Source organism: Solanum lycopersicum, chromosome 3 (assembly GCF_036512215.1).
Source record: "Solanum lycopersicum chromosome 3, SLM_r2.1".
In the NCBI taxonomy this organism is placed as follows: Eukaryota; Viridiplantae; Streptophyta; class Magnoliopsida; order Solanales; family Solanaceae; genus Solanum; species Solanum lycopersicum.
In genome coordinates, this window is record NC_090802.1 from 60,132,891 (window position 1) to 60,159,965 (window position 27,075).

The 27,075-nt window shown below is 31.6% G+C and overlaps 3 protein-coding genes across 7 annotated transcripts; 1 reads left to right on the plus strand and 2 right to left on the minus strand.

The window, feature by feature from the left end:
• Positions 1-1,999: 1,999 nt before the first annotated feature.
• Positions 2,000-10,561, minus strand: ABCA2 (ABC transporter A family member 2). 2 transcript variants are annotated; one of them, XM_010320670.4, is made up of 18 exons: positions 10,286-10,561; positions 9,470-9,851; positions 9,284-9,366; positions 9,025-9,169; positions 8,434-8,553; positions 8,222-8,346; positions 7,234-7,392; positions 6,403-6,565; positions 6,190-6,315; positions 5,990-6,073; positions 4,658-5,013; positions 4,370-4,567; positions 4,055-4,164; positions 3,856-3,940; positions 3,336-3,464; positions 3,146-3,251; positions 2,770-2,858; positions 2,000-2,501 (listed from the first exon to the last, which is right to left on the minus strand). In XM_010320670.4, the coding sequence occupies exons 1-18, from the start codon at positions 10,361-10,363 to the stop codon at positions 2,202-2,204; spliced, it is 2,838 nt and encodes a 945-aa protein (XP_010318972.1). In that variant the 5' UTR covers positions 10,364-10,561; the 3' UTR covers positions 2,000-2,201. The 2 variants fall into 2 exon arrangements, with proteins under 2 accessions (XP_010318972.1, XP_069151665.1); XM_069295564.1 differs by having other exon boundaries at positions 6,190-6,565; positions 10,286-10,505.
• Positions 10,562-16,001: 5,440 nt separating this feature from the next.
• Positions 16,002-18,441, plus strand: LOC101252975 (alternaria stem canker resistance protein 1-like). Its single transcript, XM_069295565.1, has 6 exons — positions 16,002-16,468; positions 16,601-16,830; positions 16,915-17,070; positions 17,322-17,507; positions 17,657-17,838; positions 18,233-18,441. Exons 1-6 carry the CDS (start codon positions 16,358-16,360, stop codon positions 18,274-18,276), a joined length of 909 nt encoding a protein of 302 aa, XP_069151666.1. The 5' UTR covers positions 16,002-16,357; the 3' UTR covers positions 18,277-18,441.
• Positions 18,369-26,214, minus strand: ABCA3 (ABC transporter A family member 3). Of its 4 annotated transcripts, none has more exons than NM_001366366.1 (18): positions 25,978-26,170; positions 25,367-25,748; positions 25,193-25,272; positions 24,950-25,094; positions 24,532-24,651; positions 24,320-24,444; positions 23,554-23,712; positions 22,535-22,697; positions 22,319-22,444; positions 22,082-22,165; positions 20,912-21,267; positions 20,622-20,819; positions 20,295-20,404; positions 20,115-20,199; positions 19,699-19,827; positions 19,506-19,611; positions 19,177-19,265; positions 18,369-18,979 (listed from the first exon to the last, which is right to left on the minus strand). In NM_001366366.1, exons 1-18 carry the CDS (start codon positions 26,053-26,055, stop codon positions 18,680-18,682), a joined length of 2,835 nt encoding a protein of 944 aa, NP_001353295.1. In that variant the 5' UTR covers positions 26,056-26,170; the 3' UTR covers positions 18,369-18,679. The 4 variants fall into 4 exon arrangements, with proteins under 4 accessions (NP_001353295.1, XP_069150924.1, XP_010318973.1 ...); XM_069294823.1 differs by having other exon boundaries at positions 18,374-18,979; positions 25,367-25,684; XM_010320671.4 differs by having other exon boundaries at positions 18,374-18,979; positions 22,082-22,444; positions 25,978-26,214.
• Between the last annotated feature and the right edge of the window lie 861 nt (positions 26,215-27,075).

Genomic DNA, 27,075 nt, shown 5'->3' on the forward strand with positions numbered 1-27,075 from the left:
AAAATTTTAGGAGATGAATACTTTCTTATTAAAATGAGGAAATTTAAACAGCAAAATCTCTTATATTAATCATGATTAGTAATATACTCTATTAATTAAGTAAATCTATTTATTTAAAAGCCTCTGATATTTAGGTAATATAGGTATCACACAAATAAATTCTCTTATTTTAATCATGATTAATTACTATACTCTTTTAATTAAGACTTTTGATATTTAAATAATATAAATATAAATATGCACGCATAAATAGGAAGAAAAATATAGAAAAGAAAAATGAAAAGAAATCGAATCTAAAAATATATAAAGTAGACCGTTCTTATAAATTAATTTTAAAACACGAATTCTGACTTTTTTAAAAAGTTGACGAGTTATTAATTATTTATCCCACAAATTTTCTTTTTCATTAAGCAATTTCATTATTTGGATGTGATAGATTTACTATTCCATCCTTCAAATTTTCCTTCATTTTAAAAATATTTTCTCACCTAATCTCATATAGGAGCATTTGTCAAATTTAAATTGTCGTTTGTTGAGATGATAGGAAATTAAGCATATAAAAGTTAAATAGCATTCACAGTTTTAAGATGGTTCAAATAGTACAAATAGCTTGTCAATTAAGAATAATAATATATAATAAATAATTGAGATATAAAATGATTTGAATACTTTGATTATAAAAACTACTACTATATAACATCAAATTGACATTATACCTATAACTTGTAATGCACAAAGTATAAGTTATTATTATTTTGTTCCTATCTGGTGTATTTAGGTGGCTGGGCTATTAATAGAATTTTTTTTATTTCTGTAATTTAAAATCGAAATCTCTAATTAAAGGTGAAGTAATTTTATCATCACGCTATAATTTACGTTGGTGTATACAATGTTAATTTGTTATATTTAACCAATAATATCCCAAGTCTGTTTATTTTTTTAGCCAAAAAATTTTTAAGCAAAAAAGGAAGTGAGTTTCCTTATTTATTTCCCATAATTAGTACTAATTCTTTCAGATTACACAACACAGGTATCGTGTGTAACTTTAACCGTTCTAATTAATATATGCTACCTTCACATAGGGAACTTATGAACTACCAATAAATCAATAACATATTATCACTTTCAATATCCCACATTTCATGTTTATTTTTTACTATATCAAAAAAAAAAATACATATGCTTGTAACATTAACTACTTGTTTCTTAAATCAAATCCTAAGATTTAAGATTATACTAACGCTAGTAAATATGACTATTTAAATTTGAGGATTAAAAGAACGTTAGAAACTAACTTAAAAAGGAAATGAAAAAAAGAAGAAGCAAGGAGGATATCGAAGAACGAAAATAAATTTGATATTAGACTTGTCATTTAATAGTTTGAACTTTTTCGACATTGAAAATTTTGGATATCTGAATTTCCACCTTTCACTCCTTAATTGTCATCACTTCACCGTTTTTCTTAATAACGAAAAAATATAGTTTTCAACTTTTCGTGCAATATTATAGGCGCTAGTTCTAGTTCTAGTTCTCCCTCCTCTTGTACCTTTCTCTACAACGGTACCTCAAACCCAAAATAAAGAAGACCAATTTTTTTAAAAGTAGAAGAAACTGAGCTATTTTTTAAGTAACAAACTTTTCAAAATGGGCTAGCTTGGTCCCCAAATGTCCATATCTAAATTGAATAGTATTGAAGTATAGTGTGTTTGAATTTCATCAGTGATATTTAATTATTTTCACAATTTGATGAAATATATCAAAATTAGTCATGATTATATTATACTTAGAAACATTTACAGAAACAAATAAAATTGCCATCTTCTCTAGGCTGTTATTTGACAAACTCTCACCAAATTTGAGGCTGATTTTCGAACTCTCACCAAAAATACTCTGCAGAGTACACAAGTAATGTATCCATACAAGTAGTCATTTAAATGAAAGACAAAAAATATGAAGGCATGAAACAATTGTGCCATCGACACTTCAGTATGAAAAAATGTTGGGAAGAAGACTGTATATATTATCATTTATGAAAAATGATATTTACATTATCCTCCAATGTACCAAAAAACATATAAGTATATATCTACATGAAATGAATGTTGTAATAAAAATGTATGATAGAGTGAAACAGACAAAATCTTCACAAAATGAGAAACTTGAGCTGCTATAAAATGTAGATATTGGAGCTACTATGCATGTCAAGAGAGGACATTGAAAGCCTGAGCAGTGCGAGCAACCTTGATAAACACGTCCTCCAACGTTGTATCAGCCAGACCCCAAGCATAAACTGTGAATCTACTCTTTGCTTTCTCAACAGCGTCAAATACATCTGCAATTCTAACCTCGTGCTTTGGCAACTCAAACTTCTGTGTCCCTGATAAATGGTATATCCTGTTGGCATTTGGGGATAGACGTCGCACCATTTGCTCCACTTCCTCCTCCTTATCTGATGATGTTGTCATCGTAAACACATATGAACCTCCGTATCTTGCCTTCAACTGTCATCCAGCAGGGGATTACATGGTCAGAACAGTTGGAAAAATAATGGTATGAATCGAAAAATATATAAACTGAGTCAACACTGGCAGCATATTATATTTCAAAACTGAACTTTTTAGCCTACCAAGTCTCCAATTCCCTTCATTCTTACTTATGAACACATTACTAATCCTATCAGAAGAGTACCTTTTCCACAATCTCATAACAGTGAGGGAAGCACAGAAAATGTACAGGATTTCAAAATTTTCTTTAAGGGCTCAAAATTACCTCTTTGGCATTTCCTACACACTGCAAGTTGCCATCCACGAATATTCCTAGTCGATCACATAGATGCTCCGCTTCTTCCATTGAATGAGCTGAAATTGTTATCCTTATGAGTTGTCATATTAATAGTCTCATTAACCAGGGGTTAGGAAGTAACAAGGAAAGAATTCAGGTGTGCAAAATCCAAGATATGTTGGGCTAGGACATCTGAATTAATGAGAAAAGACATGAAACTAGTGTACAACACATAATATCCCATTATCAGTACTTTTATGATTACTTTATACTGTTGTTTAAAGAACATGCGTAATTGGAGAAACCTACATGAATTCAGGTCAAAAAGCGCAAGAAAGAAGTAAGAGAAGTAACGTTAAATTACTTGTGAGGATAATTGCTCTATCTTTCTTTGCACGTTTGACCACATTCCACAAGTTATTTCGTGAAGCTGGATCCAGTCCGGTACTAGGCTCATCCATGTAGACAACCTGGAAAAAACATAAACCACAAAAGAATATCAATACACATCTTTGATTGTCTTTCTTTGAGGATGGATGGTAGCACTAACATACCTTGGGATCTCCAATCAGTGAGATAGCAACACTTAGTCTCCTTTTCATTCCACCGCTGTATTTCCCAGATTGCTTATCAGCAACGCCTCCATGAAACAAGTTGACACTCTTAAGAGATTCTTCAACTGCCTGTAGATAGAAAGGTATAATGAGCCCAAATACATAAAAAAAACATCTGGTTTGATGAGTCAATTTCATCAACATTTTGTCTTTCAGATTGCCTCAACAACTAATTGCCCTTATTCCAATCCCGAAACTTGAACATCTCATGTACTTTAAGGACCTTGGGGAGTTGTTTGGTGAGTTAGGCAGGAGAGAGGGAGGAGAGGGGGAAGGCTCAACCAATTGCTTGTGCTATTGATATAGATATCAGTAACAATATCCTGGCAATGGGACAAGTTATGCTAATTGGTGGTAACATAACTGAATCGACATTTCTGCTCTAACAGCGAAAACTTCAATTTTGCAAGTGCTCCACATAAGCCTGAGTAAAAAGTTAATACATGATCCATTAACTTACTTGTGTCAAGACTGCTCCTTTAAGATTTTTAAGCCTTCCATAGAAAAGTAGGTGCTCCCTTCCTGTTAATTTTTCCCAAAGTAAGCTGAAACGAAATTCGACATGAAAAAAAAGGCAATTAGTATCATGACACGGATATTTGCAGGAAGGAGAAGGGATCACATATATAAACTTGACTAAATAAAAAGTAGATTCTTACTCATGCTGCGGACATACACCCATGTTGGTGTATATCATATCCATGTCTGTTCGAATATCCATACCCTGAGCATACGCAGTACCAGAGCTTGGTTTTATGAGCCCAATCATCTGTTAACAGAAAAAGATCACTAAGGGGTGTAGAGTTTTCAGATTTTGTAATCTAAGTAAATGAAAGAAGAATCAGTATACATTATATCCGACTACAAGAAGGAGGGCCCTAAGAATGTGTTTTTGAAGTTATAAAGGTTACATAGTGATTAAAACATAAGATTTACAAAGAAACATCTAACACGAAACAGACAACAGGACTGACCATGCTAATAAAAGTAGTTTTGCCAGCACCATTGGGACCTAGCATACCAAAACATTCCCCTTGAGGCAAAGCAAGTGACAATCCTCTCACTGCAAATTTCTCAGGGTTTCCATCTCTCCCTGGATAAACCTTTTTCAAATTGTCACAAATGATGGCATGACCTGTATTTGATTCGAGCAACTGCTCAACTCTTTCCCTCTGTTGAAAGGAGGTTCAATATGGTTAGTTTTGTAGATAGGAACAAATGACAAGAGAAAAATGTTTTTCACGAGAAACATTAAATGTTACCTCCTGAGAAACATCAGGCTTTTCCATTTGTACAAAAACTTTAGTCTCCTCCCTTGATAAACTAAGTTTCCTGATAGGATGTGAAGACTTCTTCCGGAAGTTCCTCAAGAAAAAAAGGGGATCTTTCCCTGATGACGTAATCTGATCAATGTAATAAGCAAGTACAAGAAACACCAACCACTGCACTATCATAATTATTAGGACCTCCTTCATTCCATTTTTTCCATCTCCCAAATCTTTCCATCTCATACCATCTGTTCCCATATAATTACCAACGAAAGCATAGTAGGAAAACTCGTACAATCCACGAAAAAGAGAAAATCCAGGATAAAGTTCCATAACTATAATCCAGCCTCCTACAAAGTCATGATAGCATTTACCAGAAGATTATACAAAGGTGAAAAACAAAGCAAAACAAAATATCAGGAGAAATAGAGGCAAAACTATCTAACCACTATCGCAATTTTTAATATTATTTTTGGCACAGGAGAAGAAGTTGTTATCTTCGCCTAATGAAGTATATAGCTCCCATGCTTCTTGGTAACGGAAGGGAACATTAGAAGGAAAACAGTAATTTGTTCCGTATTTTCATTCAAAGCCTGGAGACATTAGGGAACGGTTGCTCACCTTTCTTCCATCCCCTCATTTCCTTCTACATATTTATAATTCCCCCGCCCCAGGATATGGTAAAACTACAAACTAAAGGCAGCAAATTAATAAACCAACATTGCAGCAGCAAATCCAACAGAAAATTGTAAAAAGATAACTGTTGTATATATTTAATTTGGAGTACTGGATTAGAATCCTATCAAACTTGAATTAGTACTTTCTCATCCCATTCCTTAAATTTTTATAACGTAAAGCCACTTATATTAAATACAGTCAGGAGAAAGAATGAACTTTTTAGTCTAGATGAAGTGGTAGAGAATGATGAGGGACTGCAGCACTCTAACCACTTAACTTTCCTTCTTTTGACTTTTGAAGGATTCATGAATATGAATTTTTCTTCTCTCCTGACCCTTTACTGCCTTTCACCCTACCTTTTTAAATATGTGCTGCCAAAATTCTCCTCCCCGTTAACATATTTAGTAGTTCCTGAGAGCTCTAGGTAAGAAGATAAAATAGACAGACATGCCATTAACTTTCACTATAGAAACTGAGTGATGCAATCCCCTTAAAAGGTCCCTAATGAATTGCAGGTCAGTATAAATGTATTGCTTCAAATCATCAATCTGAAGGTGACCAGGTGTTGCAACTATGAGAATCATTATTTATAGTTCCAACTAGATGATCAAAGAATAAGTGAGACATCCTTAAATTTCCTGAACTTACTGGGAAATGAATTATCCTGGAGAAAAAACTGGAAAAGGAATGAAGCCAAGAGTCCGTTTGCAAACACCATCATATAGCCGATGACTGTTACAATGTCAAGTAAGAAGAATTAGTCGTATCATGTTTGATGCTGAAAGTTAATATAAAATATTGATTCATCCTTGCAATATTAACAGCAACTTTTATTGCAGATATCAAACCTGTGGCTGTCTTAACATTCGAGAAAAACGCAGCAACTAGAAAAGCAAGGGCTACTTGCAAGTTTATGTAAATGAAGTAAAACACGAACTGGATGCTGTAATCATTAACCAAAAAGAACTTCAAGCCTGCAAAAAGGGATAAGGGGAAAAATGAAATTTTTATCAGGCAACTCCAGTTAGCAGAAAGGCTCAACTGAGTAGCTGTAAAATTACCTACTAATGAGCCGAAAATCACAAAACAGAACATGTATATAGTAGATATGACCAAAAAATAAGCATAAGAAATCATCCAATAGGGAACATCCGCAAGTCCATGCATTTTCATCATGATTCTTAGTTTCTGCTCCTTCTCATAAACTAGAGCTATCAAAACAACCTGCAAACAATAAATCATGCAATAAATATGACACGCATAAAAAATTATGTAGGATCATACGATGAATTAAAAGATAACATCTGTATAAAGGCTGATAGTTTATGCAATTACTGTGTCACAAATTTATAAGACAAAATCAAACAAGGTATGATAATAAATAAAATAAACACATTGGAGGAATTTCAGATATACTGATTGCTAAAAGATGCAGTAATACTTAGAAAAATGTTATGATTGACAAAGTGCCGAGTTAAAGCCTGACACTATGAAAAGAAGTTAAATGCATGTTTACTATGATGAATTCTAGTATGTATTTCTTGGAATAACTGAATTAACAGTTTAGAAGTCCTAAAGAACTAATATTTATTAGCTCTTCTATCAACAAAATAAGTTTTTATTCTCGTACACGAACCAAGAAATAAACCATGTTCAGCAAAAGAGTAATAAAAGGAAGACTTAAAACTCATACTGTGTGACTAAATAAGATGTTTACTTTCACTCCTCATTCTTCCAACACATAAAATGAGGTAAATACTAAACAAGCGAAGTTGTCTTGGAAATGTGACAAGTTGACATCAACAATAGCATTAATAAAAGACAAATCTGTCTGCCATGGAGTTGGCCAACTGAACAAGTTCATTACGATTAAATAGGACATATAAACTTACAGGAAAGAGTTGTGAAACCACCCATGTAAAGAATAGTGGTCCCAGTAGAGAAGCAAAGTCCAGCCTGAGTTTTGTCTCTGGTTTGGGCATTTCTTTGACAAACTCGAACAGCATTTTTGCTGAAGGTCCAAGCAAAAATTGAAGGTAGGCATTTGATGCCTGTAGACAACATTTAGCAAGAATTTAACACATAAATAACATGAATAGGTTTAGTATAACTACAATTAGCCTTTCATAAAGAATCAACAGAGATTGCATACATAGATACTCAGAATTAACAGGCAACTTGATATTTCTTAATTATGGTCAATGTTGAAACATGTTCTTGCTAATTAACTGGACAAATAACAACATGATGAGCTGACAATTACATTTGTCAATGCAAAAGAACTTACTTTATCCAGCTCCCTTATGAAGCAAAAATATGATCAGAATTACCACTTCCAGCTCTTTCAAGAACAGCTGCTTCTTGTCATTATTAAGTACTACTCTACTCTAATACTTACTAAGAGACTAAGGAAACTAGACAATCTATAGTATGGTCTAATGAGCAATCAAGAGTATAAGGACAGGATTAAGGTCTGTCCAGCTAGTACCAATATCTAGACAAGGCAGCCATAAAGTACTAAATTGAAACAAGTCTCTTTCCACCCTCAAAGCATACCAGCAAATCTTATTTATATATCTGTGCGCACATGTAGATATTTAAATTATAATTATTTACACATACTGATGTATCAAAACATGCACAAATTTATTTGGGAGATTAGAGCATCATAAAGAAGGGAAAAGTAGAAATGCACTGAGAACTCCAAATATCCACCCCGTGCCCAGTCATGCCCTACTCAAGTAAATGGAACTGATTTTCATGATATCTATTATCTATTAAGGATTTCCTTCACTGTGCTATGATCAGCAATACAGAATTTACAAGGGCCAAGAACAATTTACATAAGAAGAACAAGGAAGTAGAAAGTGAAAGGTTTACCAAATTCACAGAACGAGGAACCCTTGTCAATGCAATAGGTTGATTGCCTGTGTCATTCTTATAGGTAGAGTTATACCAAATAATCACATTGAAACTATGCCTATCTGAATTAAGGAAATCATATGCTGCAAAAAGAGATCATACAAAGTTAAGACAATACTGGAATAGCATGCTATACGTAAGGACATTTATGCAGAGGGCACCAGAACAACCTGCTATTATCTCATTTATCTTTTCCTCTGGATTCCCCTTCCTGTAACCTTTATAAAGCTCATCGTTGATCTCATCAGAACTATTACGCCACAAGTGTAAACCTTTTAAACAACTTATCTCTGCAGCAGACAATTAACAAAGCTGTAAATTATAAAAACTAAATATGGAAATACACAGGCTTGTTGGTGTGGAAGGATCCAACTTTTTTGACATTACTCAACTACTAGTATATAATCTTAACGGAATGTCAACGCATGTGCTTATCTTCCTATTGGTTACAACTGCGTCAAGTAAACCCGAAGAATTCAATCAAATAGTTTGAAAAGCATGCTCGGGCTGAACTATAAAATATCAAAGCTAAAAAATCTTGCGTAATAGAAACTTTTCCTACTAAGATCACACCATAGCCACAACATTTAGACTCAAGTTCACTGGCTAAAGCTTAAACTAATCCAATGTTAGTTATACACCAAATTAGTAAACTTTTTCAACCTAAGTATTATGCCTTCTTCCTCAATTTAGACATGCAATATCAAACATAAAAAAAGTTAAGGCAAGTCAAAAAGCAGTAAAGAAGATAAGTTGACTACCTTGCCGAATATTTGTAGTACCAATATCTAATGGAATAGAAAATGTGGAGTTAGGAGAACACTGCGATTGAACGTTGTAGACTGGCAGGTCGGAGAAGAAAGCTGACTCAAGAAAATTCATAACCTCAGTTGGTGAATCAGAACCCTGAAAATCGGAAGGTAATTAATCATCAAACAAAGCGTAAATTTTGAACCTATGCATAGTGAATATCAAGGGAATGAGAAAAATAAAATAAACTAAATGGAGAGAGAGGCTCACCAAGACATTATTGGCTAAGCTGTAGAAAATGTCAGAGGAATTGAGAGTTGATCCAGTACTGCTGAACAAATTTCTACGCATACCTATTAAGTTCCATAAAATTAGACATACATTAGAAATGCCTATCAGAGAAAATACTCAATTTACTTCAAGTATACTAGGATCACAGAAAAAACGAATTCATACTTTCTCCAAAAGTCTGATTAGTTCCAGTCATAAGTATAGTAGCAGGACAAGAACCCGATATTCTGCAAGAATCATCTGGCAAGTCCCCAAATGAAGTAAAATCAGTTCGAACAGCACGATACTCTGGTGCCGGTATCTGTAACAAGGGAGGCCATTCTGGTGGGCTAGGAATCGGGCATCTGCCGACTTGGGATAAATCTGAGTATTCGATACCACATACTTGTTCACATGTGCCATCACCATTTTGGTCAATACATTTGCAGCCACAATTGTTTGATGGTTTATCTAACTCATTGTTGACCAAAACTTGAATGAGAACTAGCAATACACAAAGTATGACAGGGACCAAGATGAGACGAATATTTGACCTGACCTCTCTTTTCTGCAAACATATCATTTCAGATTACAATACAGTATTGCAAATATCACTTTTTTACCTAAAAATAATGTATGGAGAGTCTATTTAACCAATAAAAAATATATTTTTGCTTCAGATACAAATTATAAATGCCAACCATTAATTATACTCACTCTATTTCGATCTGTTTGATCTACTTTCCATTTTAGTCCAATTCAAAAAAATCTCCTTTCTTTTTTAACGACTCTGTAGCTTTAATTTTTGCTCATGGCATATCTAAGCTCATACAATTAGAGCACATTTGTATATATTCTAAGATCACGAAATTCAACAGTATTATTTGTTTTCTTAAAATCATATTAATCGGACAAACAAATTAAAACGAGCAAATACAACGTTTTGAAATTGAATTGCAATAAGAAGATAAACTCAATTAACCAAAAACACAAAAAACAAACCTGAAAAGTCAAATTCTTTCTGAGTAAAGCATTGGCTTGAGTGGAGAAGCTCGCTGGACCATGCACCGAACCCGCCATTTTCGAAGTAAAAGTACTTTTTGATTTTGATTTTAATTTTTAAATAAGTTTAAAATTAGTTAAAAAAAAACAAGTTCATTGAGAAATCTCCATTTTTTTTTTAAATTTTTGAGAACTCGAAACTCAGAATGAAGAAACGATTGAAGTTCAATTTAAGAATCTCCTTTATATATCGATTGAGAGAAGTCAATTTCTGTTGAAATTAAGTTGATTGACGAAATTGCCCTTTTATGTCGTTTTCATTCCGGTGAAGGAGGCTGGGTAAATGACTAAACTACCCTTTTTTACATCACGCGGTTTGGTTTTGTTTAGCCACGCGCCGAAAATAATTTTCTATTATTGAAAATCAGCAATTTCGTTATTTCCACATTACCTAACAAGTAACGACTAACGAATTGAGATTTTCACTTTGACATTGAAAGCCAATTAAAAGAAAAAACTTTGTTCATACACTATTTCATTGGTTATTTTTCTACTTCAATGTCCTTTTCAAAAAGTTGCAAAGTCTACTAATTTTACTAGTAGTACAATGTTACCTTTAGTCATTCAAAGTTCTTATAATAACATTTCTTGTGCTTGTACTAGTAGAAAAATAGTGTCTACGCTGTTATAAATGTGGTGCAGTAAATTAGATTATTTTTTTCTTAATTTTATGTTCGAGTTTATGACAGAGCGCTACTTAATCAAATTTCAATATAAATATCAAACAGCGAGTGAAAAAATAAAAATAAGTGTGTATATATTTTTTTTATTCATATTAGATTATAACACTAACTCTTAAGTTTTTTTTTTTAATGAAAGTTTTCTTTCCTTTTTGAGTTTCAACACTTTAATTATTAATTATTTCTCTTTTTTATTTTATTCGAGTCACATCTGACTTAATGTATTTTATTTAAAAAATGAATAAAAAGAATATACATCATGAATATCCTGCATATTTATATGCCTTGTGGATTATACTGTATAATACTTAGCCTTTAAGAATTCACTAGTATGATTTAACTATAATTTGATCAAACGAGTTGTTTTGGTCGCTCACAATTAAGAAGATGAAAAATAATAAGTCGAATATTGAGTCATCAGTTAAATTTGTATGTTGTTGAGAGTCCCACACTTTATCCCATTTGATCAATCCAGAAATTTGTTGTTCCTTTTGACATTTTAATTTCAAAATATGGCTCTTTTAATTTCATACTCGAATATTAAATACAAATGATCAAAGGTGAACTAAAAATTTAAAATTTATAAATCATCAATAATCACAATTACTTTTTTTAAATCATAAGTTCTAAAGAAAAATCAAAAACCTCACTGGAAAGAGGACGACAAAGCTCAAGTAAATTCCATTTATATTATTAAATCGTAAGCCTATTTTACTTTGTTACTTTTTCTGTCCACAATTATTTATCATGGTAAGATCATGCACGCCCCTTAACTATGACCAGAGAGTATAAAATTTCAAATAAATGACACAATCTTTTGAGTTACTGAAAATTTACACCCAGTTTCCTAGAACCATCCTTACAAAATAACCATCCATTAAATGCGGATTTCAACGGTATTAGAAAGTGAAATAGTATAATTTCTTCTATCATGGTTGGCTAACAATTAATGCATTTTCTTGATATAATATATGGTTCTATACTTGTATTAATTTTATAATAAAACCTGAATCAGATTCTTTCTAAGAGCCATATGTCTCAACAATAAAAGAAATGAAAAATCCAGATGTCATTGTTCTGCTTGAAGTCATCGTGTGATTTATTAGTTAATCAAAATTTTCTATTCAAAGTCTAACTATTAAAGTAATTCATTATTAACAGATTCACACATCCAGACACGGATTCTTCTTTGATGTAGTTTCCTTTCTTAATTGAAAAAAAATAATGAAACTTTATGGAACTTTCATTATGAGTAAAATAAATAAACAAGACATATTTGCTTGTTATTTGGCATAATTAATATTCTCCTGTGTTACTTTTATTTGTTTAATATTTTAAAAAAATAACTTTTTACTTTTATTTATCACTTTTAAATTTTAATATATTAAAAAAAAATATTATTTTTATGATAAATTATGACCGATAAAAATAAATCGAGATTACTTCTTCGAATTAAGAAGGGATTAACTTCATACGTGGGATAAATAGAATTCATACTTTAATTATGTGTGTAGGATAAGTAAAGCCATTAACTATTGCTATGTGTAATGATAGCACTCTTTAATTTGTTACATTTATTTAGTTCTAATTCTAATTTATGTTTATGTTACATGTCTTAATGTCTCCTATATACACTTTTTAGACAAATTTCTTACACATCAACGTGCAAATACCTAACAAAAATGAAAATCTTCCAAATAAAACCATATATATATATATATATATATATATTAGTAAAAAGAGAAGTGAGAGACATGTTGTTTTTTCTCATTATTTCTTGTTTAATTAATTAATTTATATGAACTTAGGTGTAATATCATTTTTTTATAATTTTCGATGCTGTTTCATTATATTCCTAACAAGGAAACAATTCTTTTAGTTCATGTGTTATTGGTTTATTACTATATGATATTTTTAGAATCTACGAAATTATTTGAAGTAGAAAAATATTCAAATATTAGTGGATGGAAATAATATAAAATTTGAATCATAAGATGTTTACAATTAGCAGATTCAATCTTCTCAAAAACGTAATGTAATAAATAGGACAACGCATAACACCATGAATATTGATTAAGTGTAATATTAATCACCATAATTTTGTAATTTAATCACAACTTTGACATTTGTTCTTGTTTTAAAACTTTCACGAAAAAGAAAATTTATAAACTTTGATCACTTAAAAGAATATACTGTATATATTAATAATTTTAAAAGATTAAGTCATGGCATGAGAAACTTATCAAAGTCTAATCTCACAATCGACCTCTATTAATATATATTTATATTGTCTAATAATGATATTAAACTTTTTTATGTAAATTCTTGTTGTTGTATATTAGATTGTACCTCGACATTTCCCAAAATTAAATATGCTCTGTCTAATAATATAAGGATCATAATCATAATTACAAGCTAATAATCATGCACTAAAACCTTTCTTAAATAAGAAAGAAAATATTTTATTCATTCTAATTTATTTATCAAATATTTTTTCATATGATTTTTTTTATTTGTCATTTTTGAAAAAAATAGGAAAACAAAAAAAAATCATATTATATCTTTAATTTATTTAACATTGAATTAATGTCTTTAAAAAATATTATACACAAATATATTTGAAATTCTATCAAAATTAATAGGAATAATATAGTAAACTTACTATACTAATCAAGGTTTTCTTAATACTAAATAGGTATATCAAGTTAAAATTTGATAAGTAACACCTTAATGTATTTATGTGTAATAAATAAAACTGCTTAGGAAAAAATCTGTCTCATTTTATGTGAAACTTTTAGCATTTCGAGATTCAAATAAGTCTATTTTTGATTGAAAGTTTTCATAGATTATTTTAACGTTTTGAATTATAAATTATTGTGACTTATAATACTCTTTATGTAATTTATAAATATATAAATTTTATTTTAAAAAATTAAAAATTTCATACATAAATATCCGATTAAAATTAAATTATTTGACTCTCGAAAATGAAAAGCGTCACATAAGGATAGAGGAGTTAATATATTTCTCATGTTCTACATTAGACTTTGACCGGCACATGCTAGCATTGTGATGTATTAGGAGCAAAGATAGTATGACTTTAATATATTTGTTTTTAATTTGACTAATTTTTAAAGTTAAATTAAATTATATTAATTTGATATTTTAAATAATATAATTAGATATCTAAAAATATATGAATGTACTATAAATTGCAATTTTTTATATATCAATATAATGAAAAAATACATCTTATAATATTAGTCAAAATTCTTATAATTTAACTTTAAACATAGAAATTATGACAATCAATAATGGACGGAGGTCATAGTTATTTCTATTTCAAATGTTTTATTGCCCTTAAATTCTAAGATAAAAGGAGGATTTCTTTTAAACTTTTTTTTAAAAAATTTTTTCTATCTCAAGCTATAGTCGAAACGTGAAGCCAAGTTCAAGAAGTCATAGGCTGGCAAAAGATTGTGTAATCCCATTGAGATCGCCATCGATATCATAAGTTTTATAAAATAAATTGCATAAAACATGAGCTATATTTAATAAATAAATTAACATTTTAATCATTTCGATCCAATTCAAAAGGAAGGCAACTACGAGAACATGTTTGTATATACATAGAATCGGTATTATATATTTATATGTAGATACGCTTTTCAATATCTTCATTTTTTTTAGCTTAAAATATACAGCAAGGTACAGGGAGTCTTGCAATTGAAAAAATAATAGTAATTAAATTATATTAAATTTTGAGAGTAGAGAAGAGTGATATTTTTATAAATAAAAAAATTGATAAACACGTTTCTTTGTTGTGTTTTGAGGTAATATGTTTAAAGAAAAATGGTATATGCTACTCAGATCCTTAATTATCATAATTAATCCCTAATATTACGGGATTGGACATTAAGGGACGTGTGGAAGTGGTATAACGGGATTACATTTAATTAAACAAGCCTTATAATCATAGTTAAAAATAAATTAAGAAAAAACTCACTAATTTTGGTAAGAAAATTCTCATCTTTCATTAATTTTAGCTCCTCGTTAATATAATTATTTTCATGATATATACTTTATATATCCAATATTAATAGCATTTCCCTAATCTAAAGTTAAGAATACTCCCCCTTTTTTTAAAAAAAAAAAATCAATATTTGACAAAATAAAATTATAGATTAAAGTGTAATGAGATCAATAAAAAAAAGCAAAAAAAAAAAGATTTAGAAAAAGAAAGACCAACTTTTATTTTAAACGCAAAATATTCTAAAACGTTAAACAAATATAATTATACAATATATTTTTTCCTCTCCAATTTTTTTCATCTTCGACATAAACTCATTCGACAAATACTTAAGTATCTTTTTACTAAACAAAAAAATAGATTTTTAAATTTTTTTTTCGTGTCAAGGAGGTTTACAAGATTTTCACAAAAAATAAATAAAAAATATAATGTTATATTTTAAAGTAATTTAGAAAGTATGATCTGAAATTTATCTTTTTTTTAATACAATATTGTAGAGAATTATCTCGAGAGAATATTAATGTGTATTTTGTAGTTTTTATTTAATATTAAGAATATTTATGATTTTATTTATGAATAAAATTAAAATCAAATCAATTATATTAAAAAGAAATATAAAAGTATAACTAAAGTATTGATATTAGTGAGGAGCCCAAATTAGCCAAAGATGATTTTTCTTACCAAAGTCAGTGCATTTGTTTCTAACTTGTCTTCAATATATGACTAAGAGTATGTTATTAAAATTTAACCTAGACCACTAAATTTTAAATATAATAAGTGTCATTCATCTAAATATACAATCAGAGTAAATAAAAAAATACATATATATAATGAGAATGAGTCAAATCATATTATAACATACTACTTGCAATTATAAATTTGAAAATTGGCTTGAAATTTAACGTTAGAAGGAAATATAAATAACTTTCTAAATGACAAAAATATCTAATTAAAGATCCTCTAAAACTTTGACATGTTTTCTCCCGATCCTTTAAACTATCAGTAGTCTTAATTATCTATGAACATGACTTTTTCGTTCCTAAAAAAAATGAAGAAAACATATCAAAGTTTAGAATGATATTTAGATATTCTGCCTATTAGACGTTGTGTATTGGATGAGTAACGTTTCACAGTTGACACTTGTTTTGAAAGTCTTAGCCAGTTGTTTTTAATTTCCAAACTCAAATTGCACCAAAAAGTTAGGAGTACTAACATATATATCAATACTAGTATATGATATTATCGAATAGCTAGTGCTAATTAACAAAATTTTAATTGTTAAAAGTTTAATTTGTTTGCAATATGGATTGGGATACAGAATCTTACCGTGAGTACAAAGATTTAATTTTTATTCCCTTCTTTGCTCTCTTCTTCCCCATCCTTCGATTCATACTCGACAGATTGGTTTTCGAGGTAAATATATACTCTACGGAGTTTCATGCAGAACACCTGAACCTGTTCAAAACCTAATATTTTGGACACATTTAATATGATTTTTGCTATTTTAATTTAATTAATTAACCGCGCTCTGATACGCATTGTAAGGCATTGGCTAAGCGCATGATTTGTGGGAAGGACGCAAAGGTGATAAAAAATGGTAGTAGTATTAAGAGGAAGAAGATGAACAAGTTCAAGGAGTCAGCATGGAAATTTATGTATTTTCTATCTGCAGAGATATTTGCACTTTATGTTACTTATAACGAACCTTGGTTCACAAATACTCGATATTATTGGACAGGCCCTGGAGATCAGGTTTGGCCTGATCTTAAAATGAAGTAAGTTTAGGATATTGTGTACATACTTTTCTTTTTTTTTCTTTCGTCGAAGAATCGAGAGTCTATCAAAAACAACTTTCACAGGTTAAAGCTGAAAGGATGGACCATGTATGCTGGAGGATTTTACTTGTACTCCATATTTGCATTGATCTACTGGGAAACAAGACGCTCTGATTTTGCTGCCCATATGATTCATCACATAACATCAGTTTCACTGATTCTCTTGTCTTACATTTTCGGGTACGTAATTTAAACGTGTATAAAGATTTAAAAATTTGAATTTTTATACACATGCACGGTATGCATGATATTTAGGTTCAGACGTTTTAATCATAATAAAAATAAGGTATCCTTCTACTCCAACTACGTCCAAGCTATATAACAGTTGAATACAGTATACATATATTTTTTATTGATCGGAAGAAACTAGAGATTTTATGTGTTTTAATTTTCTTTTTAGTCTTTTTTTTTAAAAAAAAAGAAAAGTGCAGGATGGCACGTGCGGGATCAATGGCTGCATTAATTCATGATGGAAGTGATGTACTGATGGAAATTGCTAAGATGTCACTTTACAGTGGATTTCATAGCGTTGCTGATATTTCCTTCGCTCTTTTTGCATTGTCTTGGCTATTACTTCGTCTAATCTACTTCCCATTTTTCATTATCTATAGCACAAGGTTAGTCTGATTGACCATCGTATTTCGAATTAAGTCACATAAAACAGAAAATAGATATACTATTTATATTATTTAATATTTTGTATACGTGTTTTATAACGTAATTTAATTTATTTTTAAAGATAATTGATTCATTATTGCTTTTGCAGCTACGAAGTTCTTTTCATAGTGGACAAGGAGAAACAACAAAATATAAATGGAATCATACTTTACTTTGTGATAAATTCAATGCTGATATGTTTGCTGCTGCTTCACATATATTGGTGGACACTCATATGCCGCGTGATTATCAATATCCTGAAAAAAGGCCAATTTGATGACGTCCGATCAGGTAATTAAAAATTGTATCTGCTAGTTCAGTTAATTGATTATCAAAATTTTTATCTTGTCATTTTTTTACGTACTCGTTTACTGAAAAAATAACTAAAATAAAAATACTCATCCATATGCAATTTATATGATGCATTTTACGTACGATGCCTTTTATTTCAACAAATTTATTTACTATACGAAATTTTAAAGCAAATTGTTGATATTTATGTATAAATGATCTCATTAGGTTAAATTAGAAGTTTCCAAGTGAAATATAATATATAGTATTTCTTTAGGAACAAATTAAATAGGAAAGTGAGTTACCTAAGTTGGACGGAGAAAAAATATTGTTAATATTATATAATTCCAGCTTGTGATCTTAGACTGCATGTATTTATCTTAATGATTTGCAGATTCAGAATCTGAATCCGATGAGGATGAGCATAAACAGAGTTGATGCGGATCGAAAGCTTAGATTATTAAAACCATTAGCTCTTTGCATTGTATTTCGGATAGTTACTTAATGTATATTTTTTAGTTATTTAAATATTCTGTTGTTGAAATAATGTTTGAATATATATGTTGTTACAACGAATTAATGTTATAACAAGGTTTGACTGTATATCAAGGAGATTTATCCAATATATATAATCAAAATATTTGATTATATATATTTGAAGCCCTTGCCTGAGACAGGGCATTGATGTATAAATAGGACAAGATTTGGTTGCTCAGGTGGTAATCATCCTCCGCCTCCAATGTTAACTGGATTTCTCTGTTAGTTCCTGACCTAGTCTAACAATTATTTGAACTCTATCTTTCAAGAAAATGTGGTATTAGATTAGTTGTGATCATGGATGTCAAGAGAGAACATTGAAAGCTTGAGCAGTGTGAGCAACTTTGATAAACACATCCTCCAAAGTTGTATCAGCCAGACCCCAAGCATAAACTGTGAATCTACTCTTTGCTTTTTCAACAGCTTGAAATACATCTGCAATTCTAACCTCTTGCTTTGGCAACTCAAACTTCTGTGTCCCTGATAGATGATATATCCTGTTGGCATTTGGGGATAGGCGTTGCACCATGTGCTCCACTTCCTCCTCATTATCTGATGATGTCGTCATCGTAAACACATAAGACCCTCCGTATCTTGCCTTCAACTGTTGGATATACATGGTCAGAACAGTTTACACGTAAAAAGAAGCAGATGGAGAGAGGTCAAAAATGACTTAGCCCTGGCTATCAAATCCTTAGTTCAATCAACACTTCCAAGGACCTTCTTGCTTTTATGACTCTAGAACCGCGCCACAAGATCAAAAATAGAAATATGCAGGACTTCTTAAATGCTTGAGATTACCTCTTTGGGATTTCCTATGCACTGCAAGCTGCCATCAACGAATATTCCTAGTCGATCACATAGATGTTCTGCTTCTTCCATTGAATGAGCTGAAATTGTTATCCTTTATGAGTAGTCATATTAATGATCTCATTAACCACTGGTAAGAAATTAGCAAGGGAAGAATTCGGTTGCACAAAGTGCAACATATATATGTTGCGCTTGGGGCAAATATCTCGTTTATCATTTATCAGTACCCTTCATACAATTCGTTAGTACTGTCCTGGGTGCACATAGTTCATTCATGTTAAAGGGTAAATAAAGAAACAAGATAACGAATGTTAAGTTACTAGTTAGAATAATTGCTCTATCTTGCTTTGCACGCTTGACAACATTCCACAAGTTGCTTCGTGAAGATGGATCCAGTCCAGTGCTGGGCTCATCCATGTAGACAACCTAAAGAGTTTCATAAACCACAAGCATATTACCAGTACACATCTCGGAATATCTTCCCACGAGAATGGATGGTAAGGAGTAACATACCTTGGGATCTCCAATCAGTGAAATAGCAACACTTAGCCTCCTCTTCATTCCTCCACTGTATTTACCAGCTTTCTTGTCAGCAACGCCTCCATGAAACAAGTTGACACTCTTAAGAGATTCTTCAACTGCCTGTAGGCAGAAAAGTATAAATAACCAAATATATATATATATATATTTAGATGAGGAGCCAAGTCTATCAAGATTTTAGTCTTTCAAGTTGCCTCGACGATTCATTGCCCGTAAAGAATCAATCAATTGCTTGTGCTATAGAATGAATAGTATCAGTAAAGATATCCTGGACTTGAGGAATACAATCAATTTAATCAGTTGTGTTAATTGGCTGTAACTTAATTCTGCTGTAACAGATTTTGGATTATAAGTTCAATTTTACAAGCACTCATTAGCCATTAACGTACTTGTGTCAAGTCTGCTCCTTCAAGATTTTTAAGCCTTCCATAGAAAAGTAGATGCTCCCTTCCGGTTAATATCTCCCAAAGCAAGCTGAAATGAACTCCCAAATGAAAAAGACAATTAGTATTAGGTCGATATTATTTGCAGGAAGGGGTGATCGAATGTCAACTAAAAGCAATTCTTACTCATGCTGCGGACATACACCCATGTTGGTGTATATCATATCCATGTCTGTTCGTATATCCATACCTTGAGCATATGCAGTACCGGAGCTTGGTTTTATGAGCCCAATCATCTGTTAGTGGAAAATTATCGATCAAGGGTATTGAGTTTCACTTTTAACAATCTAAATACATAAATAAAGAGTCAGTATGCAGCTTAACTGACTACAAAATGTGAGGCAGTCAGAATGTGTATTTAAAGTAGTGACTACTCTAAGATTACATCCTTGAGTGACTAAAACTTAAGATTTACAAAGATATATCTAGCACAGAACAGACAACAGGACTGACCATGTTAATAAAAGTAGTTTTGCCAGCACCATTGGGACCTAGCATACCAAAACATTCCCCTTGAGGCAAAGCAAGTGACAATCCTCTCACTGCAAATTTCTCAGGGTTTCCATCTTTCCCTGGATAAACCTTTTCCAAATTGTCACAAATGACAGCATGACCTGTACTTGATTCGAGCAACTGTTCAACTCTCTCCCTCTGTTGAAAGGAAGTTCCGTATGGTTAGTATTATAGACAGTGACAAACATACCCTGCAAAAAGGTTTTTCATGAGAAATGTTAAACATTTACCTCCTGAGCAACATCAGGCTTCTCCATTTGTACGAAAACTTTAGACCCCTGCCTTCTAAAACTATGTTTCCTAGAGGAAGGCGAAGGCCTCTTTCTAGAGTGCCACATGAAACATAGGGAATATTTCCCTGATGAAGCAATCTGATCAATGTAATAACCAAGAAAGAGAAACACCAACCACTGCACCAACATAATAATTAGGACCTCCTTCATTCCATTTTTTCGGTCACTCAAGTCTTTCCATCTCATACCATCCGTTCCTAAATAATTACCCTTGAAAGCATAATGGGAAAACTCATAAAGTCCACGAAAAAGAGAAAAGCCAGGATATAGCTCCATAACTATAATCCAGCCTCCTACAATGTCATGACAGTGTTCACCGGAAGATTAGTACAAAACTGAAGCAATATCCAATTAAAATATTTTCAACAACTAAAACAAAATATCAGGAGAAACAAAGCCAAACAAAACACACCAGTATCTCAATTCTAACATGATTTTTTTGCACAGAAGGTAAGGAAAGGACATGTTGATCCTCTTCACCTAATGAATAATATAACGTCCATGCTCCTTGGTAAAGAAAGGGGAAGTTAGAAGGTTAACAGTAATTGTTTCCAATTTTCGTTCAAAGCCTGAAAATATTAAAAATAACAACGTGGAAATAGTAGGTTTGACAGTAGCAATAGGACGAGTGGTTCTCGTAGTTGTATTGCCCTAAAGCAACACAACTGAACCCCTCTTCTCGGGAAATTTAATGGTTTGGGATACGTCAATTCCCTGGATTTTCTGCCTTCCCTTTCCCTTCATCCAGCCACTCTTTTAGTTCCCAAAATTTATATAATCCAGAATCAGTTCAATCTCTAAGGCAGATTTCCGCTGAGAAGGGAATAGTGTGTGTCCAAAAGTGAACAAAGCCCTATAACTTCCCTTAAAACAAAATTTCATATTTTCTGATAGCTCTAGAAAGCAGATAAAAGAGACAACCATGCCTTTAATTTCCACTTTAGAAATTGAATGATGCAATCCCCTCAAAAGGCCCAAATGAACTGCAGGTCAGTACCAATGTACTGCTTCAATAAAACAGGACTGTCGCCATTTTGGAGGGTGACTAGGTGGTCCAACAATGAAAATTATGAGTTTGCAAGACAACCTTAATATTACGGAACTTACTGGAAAATGTTTCATCCTGGAGAAAGAACTGGAAAAGGAATGATGACAAGAGTCCATTTGCAAACACCATTATATAGCCAATGACTGTTACAATGTCAAGTAAGTAGAATCTGTCATATAATATTAGTTGCTGAAAGTTAATAAGAAAAATTGGTTCATCATCATTCTCATAAACATTCTTTTTCATATGTGCAATCGTTGCAATATTAACAACAACTTCTATTAGAGATAGTAAACCTGTGGCTGCCTGGACATTAGAGAAAAATGCAGCAACTAAAAAAGCAAGGGACTCTTGCAAGTTTATATAGATGAAGTAAAACACGAACTGGATGGCGTAATCATTAAGCAAAAAGAACTTCAAGCCTGCAAAAGGGAAAAAGGGGAAATGAAGGAAATTTGTACCAGGCAACTCCAGTTAACAGAAAGGGCTCAACTGAGTAGCTGTAGCATTACCTACTAATGAGCCGAAAATCACAAAACATAACATGTATATAGAAGCTACGAATAGAAAATAAGCATAAGAAATCAGCCAATAGGGACCATCCCCAAGTCCATGCATTTTCATCATGATCCTCAGTTTTTGCTGCTTCTCATAAACTAGAGCTATCAAAACAACCTGCACACAATTAATTATGCAATAAGCATGACATAAAATATTAAATAGAATCATATGATGAATAAAAAGAAAACATTTGTATAAAGGTTATTAAGTATATACAATTACTCCGATACAAATTAATAACATAAGCTTAACCAGGCATCATATTGTTTCTAAGGAAAATAACCCGTAAGGAATTCCATAGATACTAAAAGTTGAAAGCTGCTGTACATTCTGTCAAACCTCTTGACTGATAAGGTGCTGAGCTAAAGAAGCCCGAAAGTGTATGATAAATGAACACAAAATTTAAGAATGTAAAGAAGATTATTGGATTTTGTGATCTTAAACTAAATGTGTGAATATCATACCAAAAGTACCCTTTGAATTTTGTGGTCTTAAACATGCCATGTTAATTCTACACAAGAATGTCACAAGGGTGAATTGTGAATGTTGGAGATAAAAACTTACTTAATATATAAAAAGACATTCTTTTGAAAAAAGCTAAAAGTGGAAGTAAGACACATAAGGAAATGGAGGGCGCATAATTTTCTTAGCTCTTCTTTGAATAAATCAGATTTTCATTCTCATACATGAACCAAGAAATAAGCGATTTTCACCCAAAAAGAAGAAGACCCTAAACTCATAGAGTGACTGAATAAGGAAGTAAATTTCACTCCTCATGACTCCAAGGAATAAAAGGAGATAAATACTAAACAATGCAGTTGATGAATGCAAAGAAAGTTGTCTAGGAACTGAATTGCTGACAAGTTGGCATCAGTGGGTAGCATCAACAGAAAACAGATTTGTCTGACATGATTGAGACAGTCAATTGAACAAATCCCATCACGATAGAGCATAAACACAACATACTTACAGGAAAAAGTTGTGAAACCACCCATGTAAAGAATAGTGGTCCAAGGAGAGAAGCGAAGTCCAGATTGAGTTTTGTTTCTGGTTTGGGCATTTCTTTGACAAACTCAAACAATATTCTTGCAGAAGGTCCAAGCAAATCCAGAATGTAGGCATTTGATGCCTGGACATAGCATTCAACAAATGTAGATATTCATTCCATTCAGTCAAGAAGAAGTGCAACATGAAGAAAATTTGATGCCTGTACATAGCGTTCAACAAATGTAGATATTCATTCCATTCAGTCAAGAAGAAGTGCAACATGAAGAAAATCAGATGACCTTTGAATTGCTAGTGAGATAAGGAACAGACAACTTATATTTCTTAGTAATGGTCAATTTGATACAATTTGGTTCTTGCCAATTAACTAGACAATTTGAAACATAACGAGCTCAGGGGTATCACACCAGGTGCCTTCAACAACTGCTGCTTGTCATAATCAATTATAACTCTTCTTTAAACTTACTGAAGAGAGTAAGGAAATTAGACAATATAGATTATAGTCCAATGAGCAAATCAAAAGTAAGATGCTCAACTGGACTATGGCCCATCCAGCTAGTTCCAATAACTAGACAAGGCAATCATTGAATATAAAATTAAGAAGTCTTTTTCTGAATTTAAAAGCATACATCAAATCTTATTTATTATATACGTGTGTGTGCATGTAGATATGAAATGCATTTTATTATTTTGACAAATATGTGCGTGTAGATATGAAATGGAAAGTTTACCAAATTCACTGAACGAGGAACCCTTGTCAAAGCCAAAGGTTGATTGCTTTTGCCATTCTTATAGGAAGAGTTATACCAAATACTCACATTGAAACCATTCCTATTTGAGTTAAGGAAATCATATGCTGCAAAAAAAAAACACGCATAATTAATGTGATACTGAAATAGCATACTTATGCTTAAAGACATTCATGCAAAGAGCACCAAAAAACCTGCTATTATCTCATTTATCTTTCTCTCTGGATTCCCGTTCATGTAACCCTTATGCAGTTCATCATTGATCTCATGAGAACTATTACGCCACAAGTGTAAACCTTTTACACAACTTATCTCTGCAGCAGGAATTAACAAAGTTATAAACTGTATAAACCAATATGTTCAATCAGATAGTCCGAGATGCATGGTGATACTGCAACATCAAAGTTAAAAAGATCTCCCCTGATAGAAACTTATCCTACTTGGGTCACACAATAACCATGAAATGTATACTCAAGTTCTACAATAAAAGAGGTTTACTTTTTCACCTAAGCCTTGTTCTTTTTTCCTGAATTACACATGCAATGTCTAGAACATCAAAATGGTTAAAGTTAGCCAGAATTCAGAAAGCAGCAATGAACACAAATTGACTACCTTGCTGAACAGCGACAGAACCAAAATCTAGTGGAAGGGAAAATGTGAAGTCAGGAGAACACTGTGACTGAACATTGTAGACTGTCTGGTTAGAGAAGAAAGCTGCCTCAAGAAAATTCATATACTTAGTCTGTGACTCAGAGCCCTGAAAATTTGAAAGATGTTTCATCATCAAACAAAGAGTAAATTTTGAACCTCAAGGGAAATAACAAAGTAGAATAAGCTGAATACAGAGAGGCTCACCAATACATTATAGGCTAAGCTATAGAAAATGTCAGAGTAATCCAGAGTTGATCCACTGCTGAACAAATTTGTACCCATACCTATTAAATTCCACATTATTCGACATACACATAGAAATTAAATACTCAATTCACTTCTAGTATACTAGGATCACAAAAAAAAAACAATTCATACTTTCTCCAAGAGTCTGATTAGTTCCAGTTAGAAGTATAGTAGCTGGACAGGAACCCGATATCTTGCACGAATCATCAGGCAAGTCCCCATATGAAATAAAATCAGTTTGTACAGCACGATCCGTTGATTCTGGTATCTGTAACAAGGGTGGCCACTCCAGTGGCCTAGGAATTGAACAGCTGATGGCTTGGTTCAAATCTGAGTATTCGATACCACATACTTCTTCGCATTTGCCTTCACCATTTTCGTCAATACATTTACAGCCACATCGGTTCCATGGTTTATCCAACTCCTTATTTACCCAATTTTGAAGGAAAACTAGTAATAAACAAAGTATTATAGGAACCGAAATGAGGCGAATATTAGACTTGATATCTCGTTTCTACAACAAAATGAGAAACAATCACGAAGAATAAGTAAATATCACGTTTATAAACACATAAATTTTTCAATATCATGAACACAAAAATAACATCAATTCCGAACAAAATACAACATTAACATATATCCCGTGAAATTCCACAAATGAGGTGCTCTAATTCTACAAATGAGTTTTTTATATCCCGTGAAATTCCATAAATAAGGTCGAGGAGAGTAGGTTATACGCAAACCTGAAAAGTAAAATTCTTTCTGAGGAGAGCATTGGCTTGAGTGGAGAAGCTTGTTGGACCATGCACCGAATCCGCCATGATTCCATTAATTCAGCTCCATTCTGAATTCAACTGTTTTATTTTTAAAACTTTTGTTTAAAGTTAGTGAAAGGAAGTTCATTGAGAAATCAGAATGAACAGACGTTTGTTCAGTGGCCAGTGCACTAGATCTTCTTTTTTTTATGTGCAGATGGCGGTAGGGCATGCTTCAATTGGAGTATTATTTTATGATTATGACTTTACCTTTTCTAAAAAAAAAATATCTCAATTCTATGTACTAAGAAATATTTTTTTAAAAAAAAAAAAGTATAAGCAATTTTCACTTTTGAAAAAGGAAAAAACATAAATTTTCTTTTAAAATTATTTCTAAAATTAGTTATACGTTTAAACTATTATACATATATATCATTTAAAAGTGAATTTTTTAATTTCATAATGTGAGAGTGATGTTATATATTTCAAGATGATAATAAATTTACTTTAGAATAGTATAAATATGTAATAGATCACTATGATAATTTAAGCATATAAATGACTTTTCAATATAAGTTTGATTGAAAATTTTAGGACTTTTTTCCTTTTAAAAAAGTACACAACAAGGACATTTTAGATGCATTTCAATTTTCATGTCTAAAGAATTAGTTTTGTAGTAGTAGTACTGATTTATAATTTTATACTTTGCTACGTTCCATATCAAATATTTCGGTATCTTTTATGATATTGTATTAAATATTTTTAAAAAAAATTATGTCAAATATTATAATATTGATATTGTGATATTAAAAATTTTAGTTTCAATAATTACTATAACATGTTTACCCCTAGTTGAGGTTCGCTTCTTTTTAAAATAAAATAAAATGAAATGAAAGGGTACGGAAGAAAAATTAGAAAACGAGATTATAAAAGTGGTAATTAAACTCTTAACAATCAAATAAAAATTTATATAGTCAACTAATTGAGCTATTAAAATTCTCATATAACACACCTCTAACCTCTTGTTCTTGTTTAAAAAGAAAAGGGATGGGATTATATATTGATATAATAAAGAAGTGGTCATTT

Excerpts from the sequence above, each read along its gene's own strand:
- ABCA2 (XM_069295564.1), bottom strand. The coding sequence starts at position 10,363 with ATGGCGGGTTCGGTGCATGGTCCAGCGAGCTTCTCCACTCAAGCCAAT. Across the intron at positions 8,347-8,433 it reads GATAAATGAGATAATAGCAG|CATATGATTTCCTTAATTCA; the intron begins GTTGTTCTGGTG and ends CTCTTTTTGCAG. Across the intron at positions 5,014-5,989 it reads CCAGGATAATTCATTTCCCA|GAGGCTGGATTATAGTTATG; the intron begins GTAAGTTCAGGA and ends ATGACTTTGTAG.
- LOC101252975 (XM_069295565.1), top strand. The coding sequence starts at position 16,358 with ATGGATTGGGATACAGAATCTTACCGTGAGTACAAAGATTTAATTTTT. Across the intron at positions 16,469-16,600 it reads TCGACAGATTGGTTTTCGAG|GCATTGGCTAAGCGCATGAT; the intron begins GTAAATATATAC and ends ACGCATTGTAAG. Across the intron at positions 17,508-17,656 it reads TTCATTATCTATAGCACAAG|CTACGAAGTTCTTTTCATAG; the intron begins GTTAGTCTGATT and ends TTGCTTTTGCAG.
- ABCA3 (XM_010320671.4), bottom strand. The coding sequence starts at position 26,055 with ATGGCGGATTCGGTGCATGGTCCAACAAGCTTCTCCACTCAAGCCAAT. Across the intron at positions 21,268-22,081 it reads CCAGGATGAAACATTTTCCA|GAGGCTGGATTATAGTTATG; the intron begins GTAAGTTCCGTA and ends ATGACATTGTAG. Across the intron at positions 20,820-20,911 it reads AGCCTGATGTTGCTCAGGAG|AGGGAGAGAGTTGAACAGTT; the intron begins GTAAATGTTTAA and ends TCCTTTCAACAG.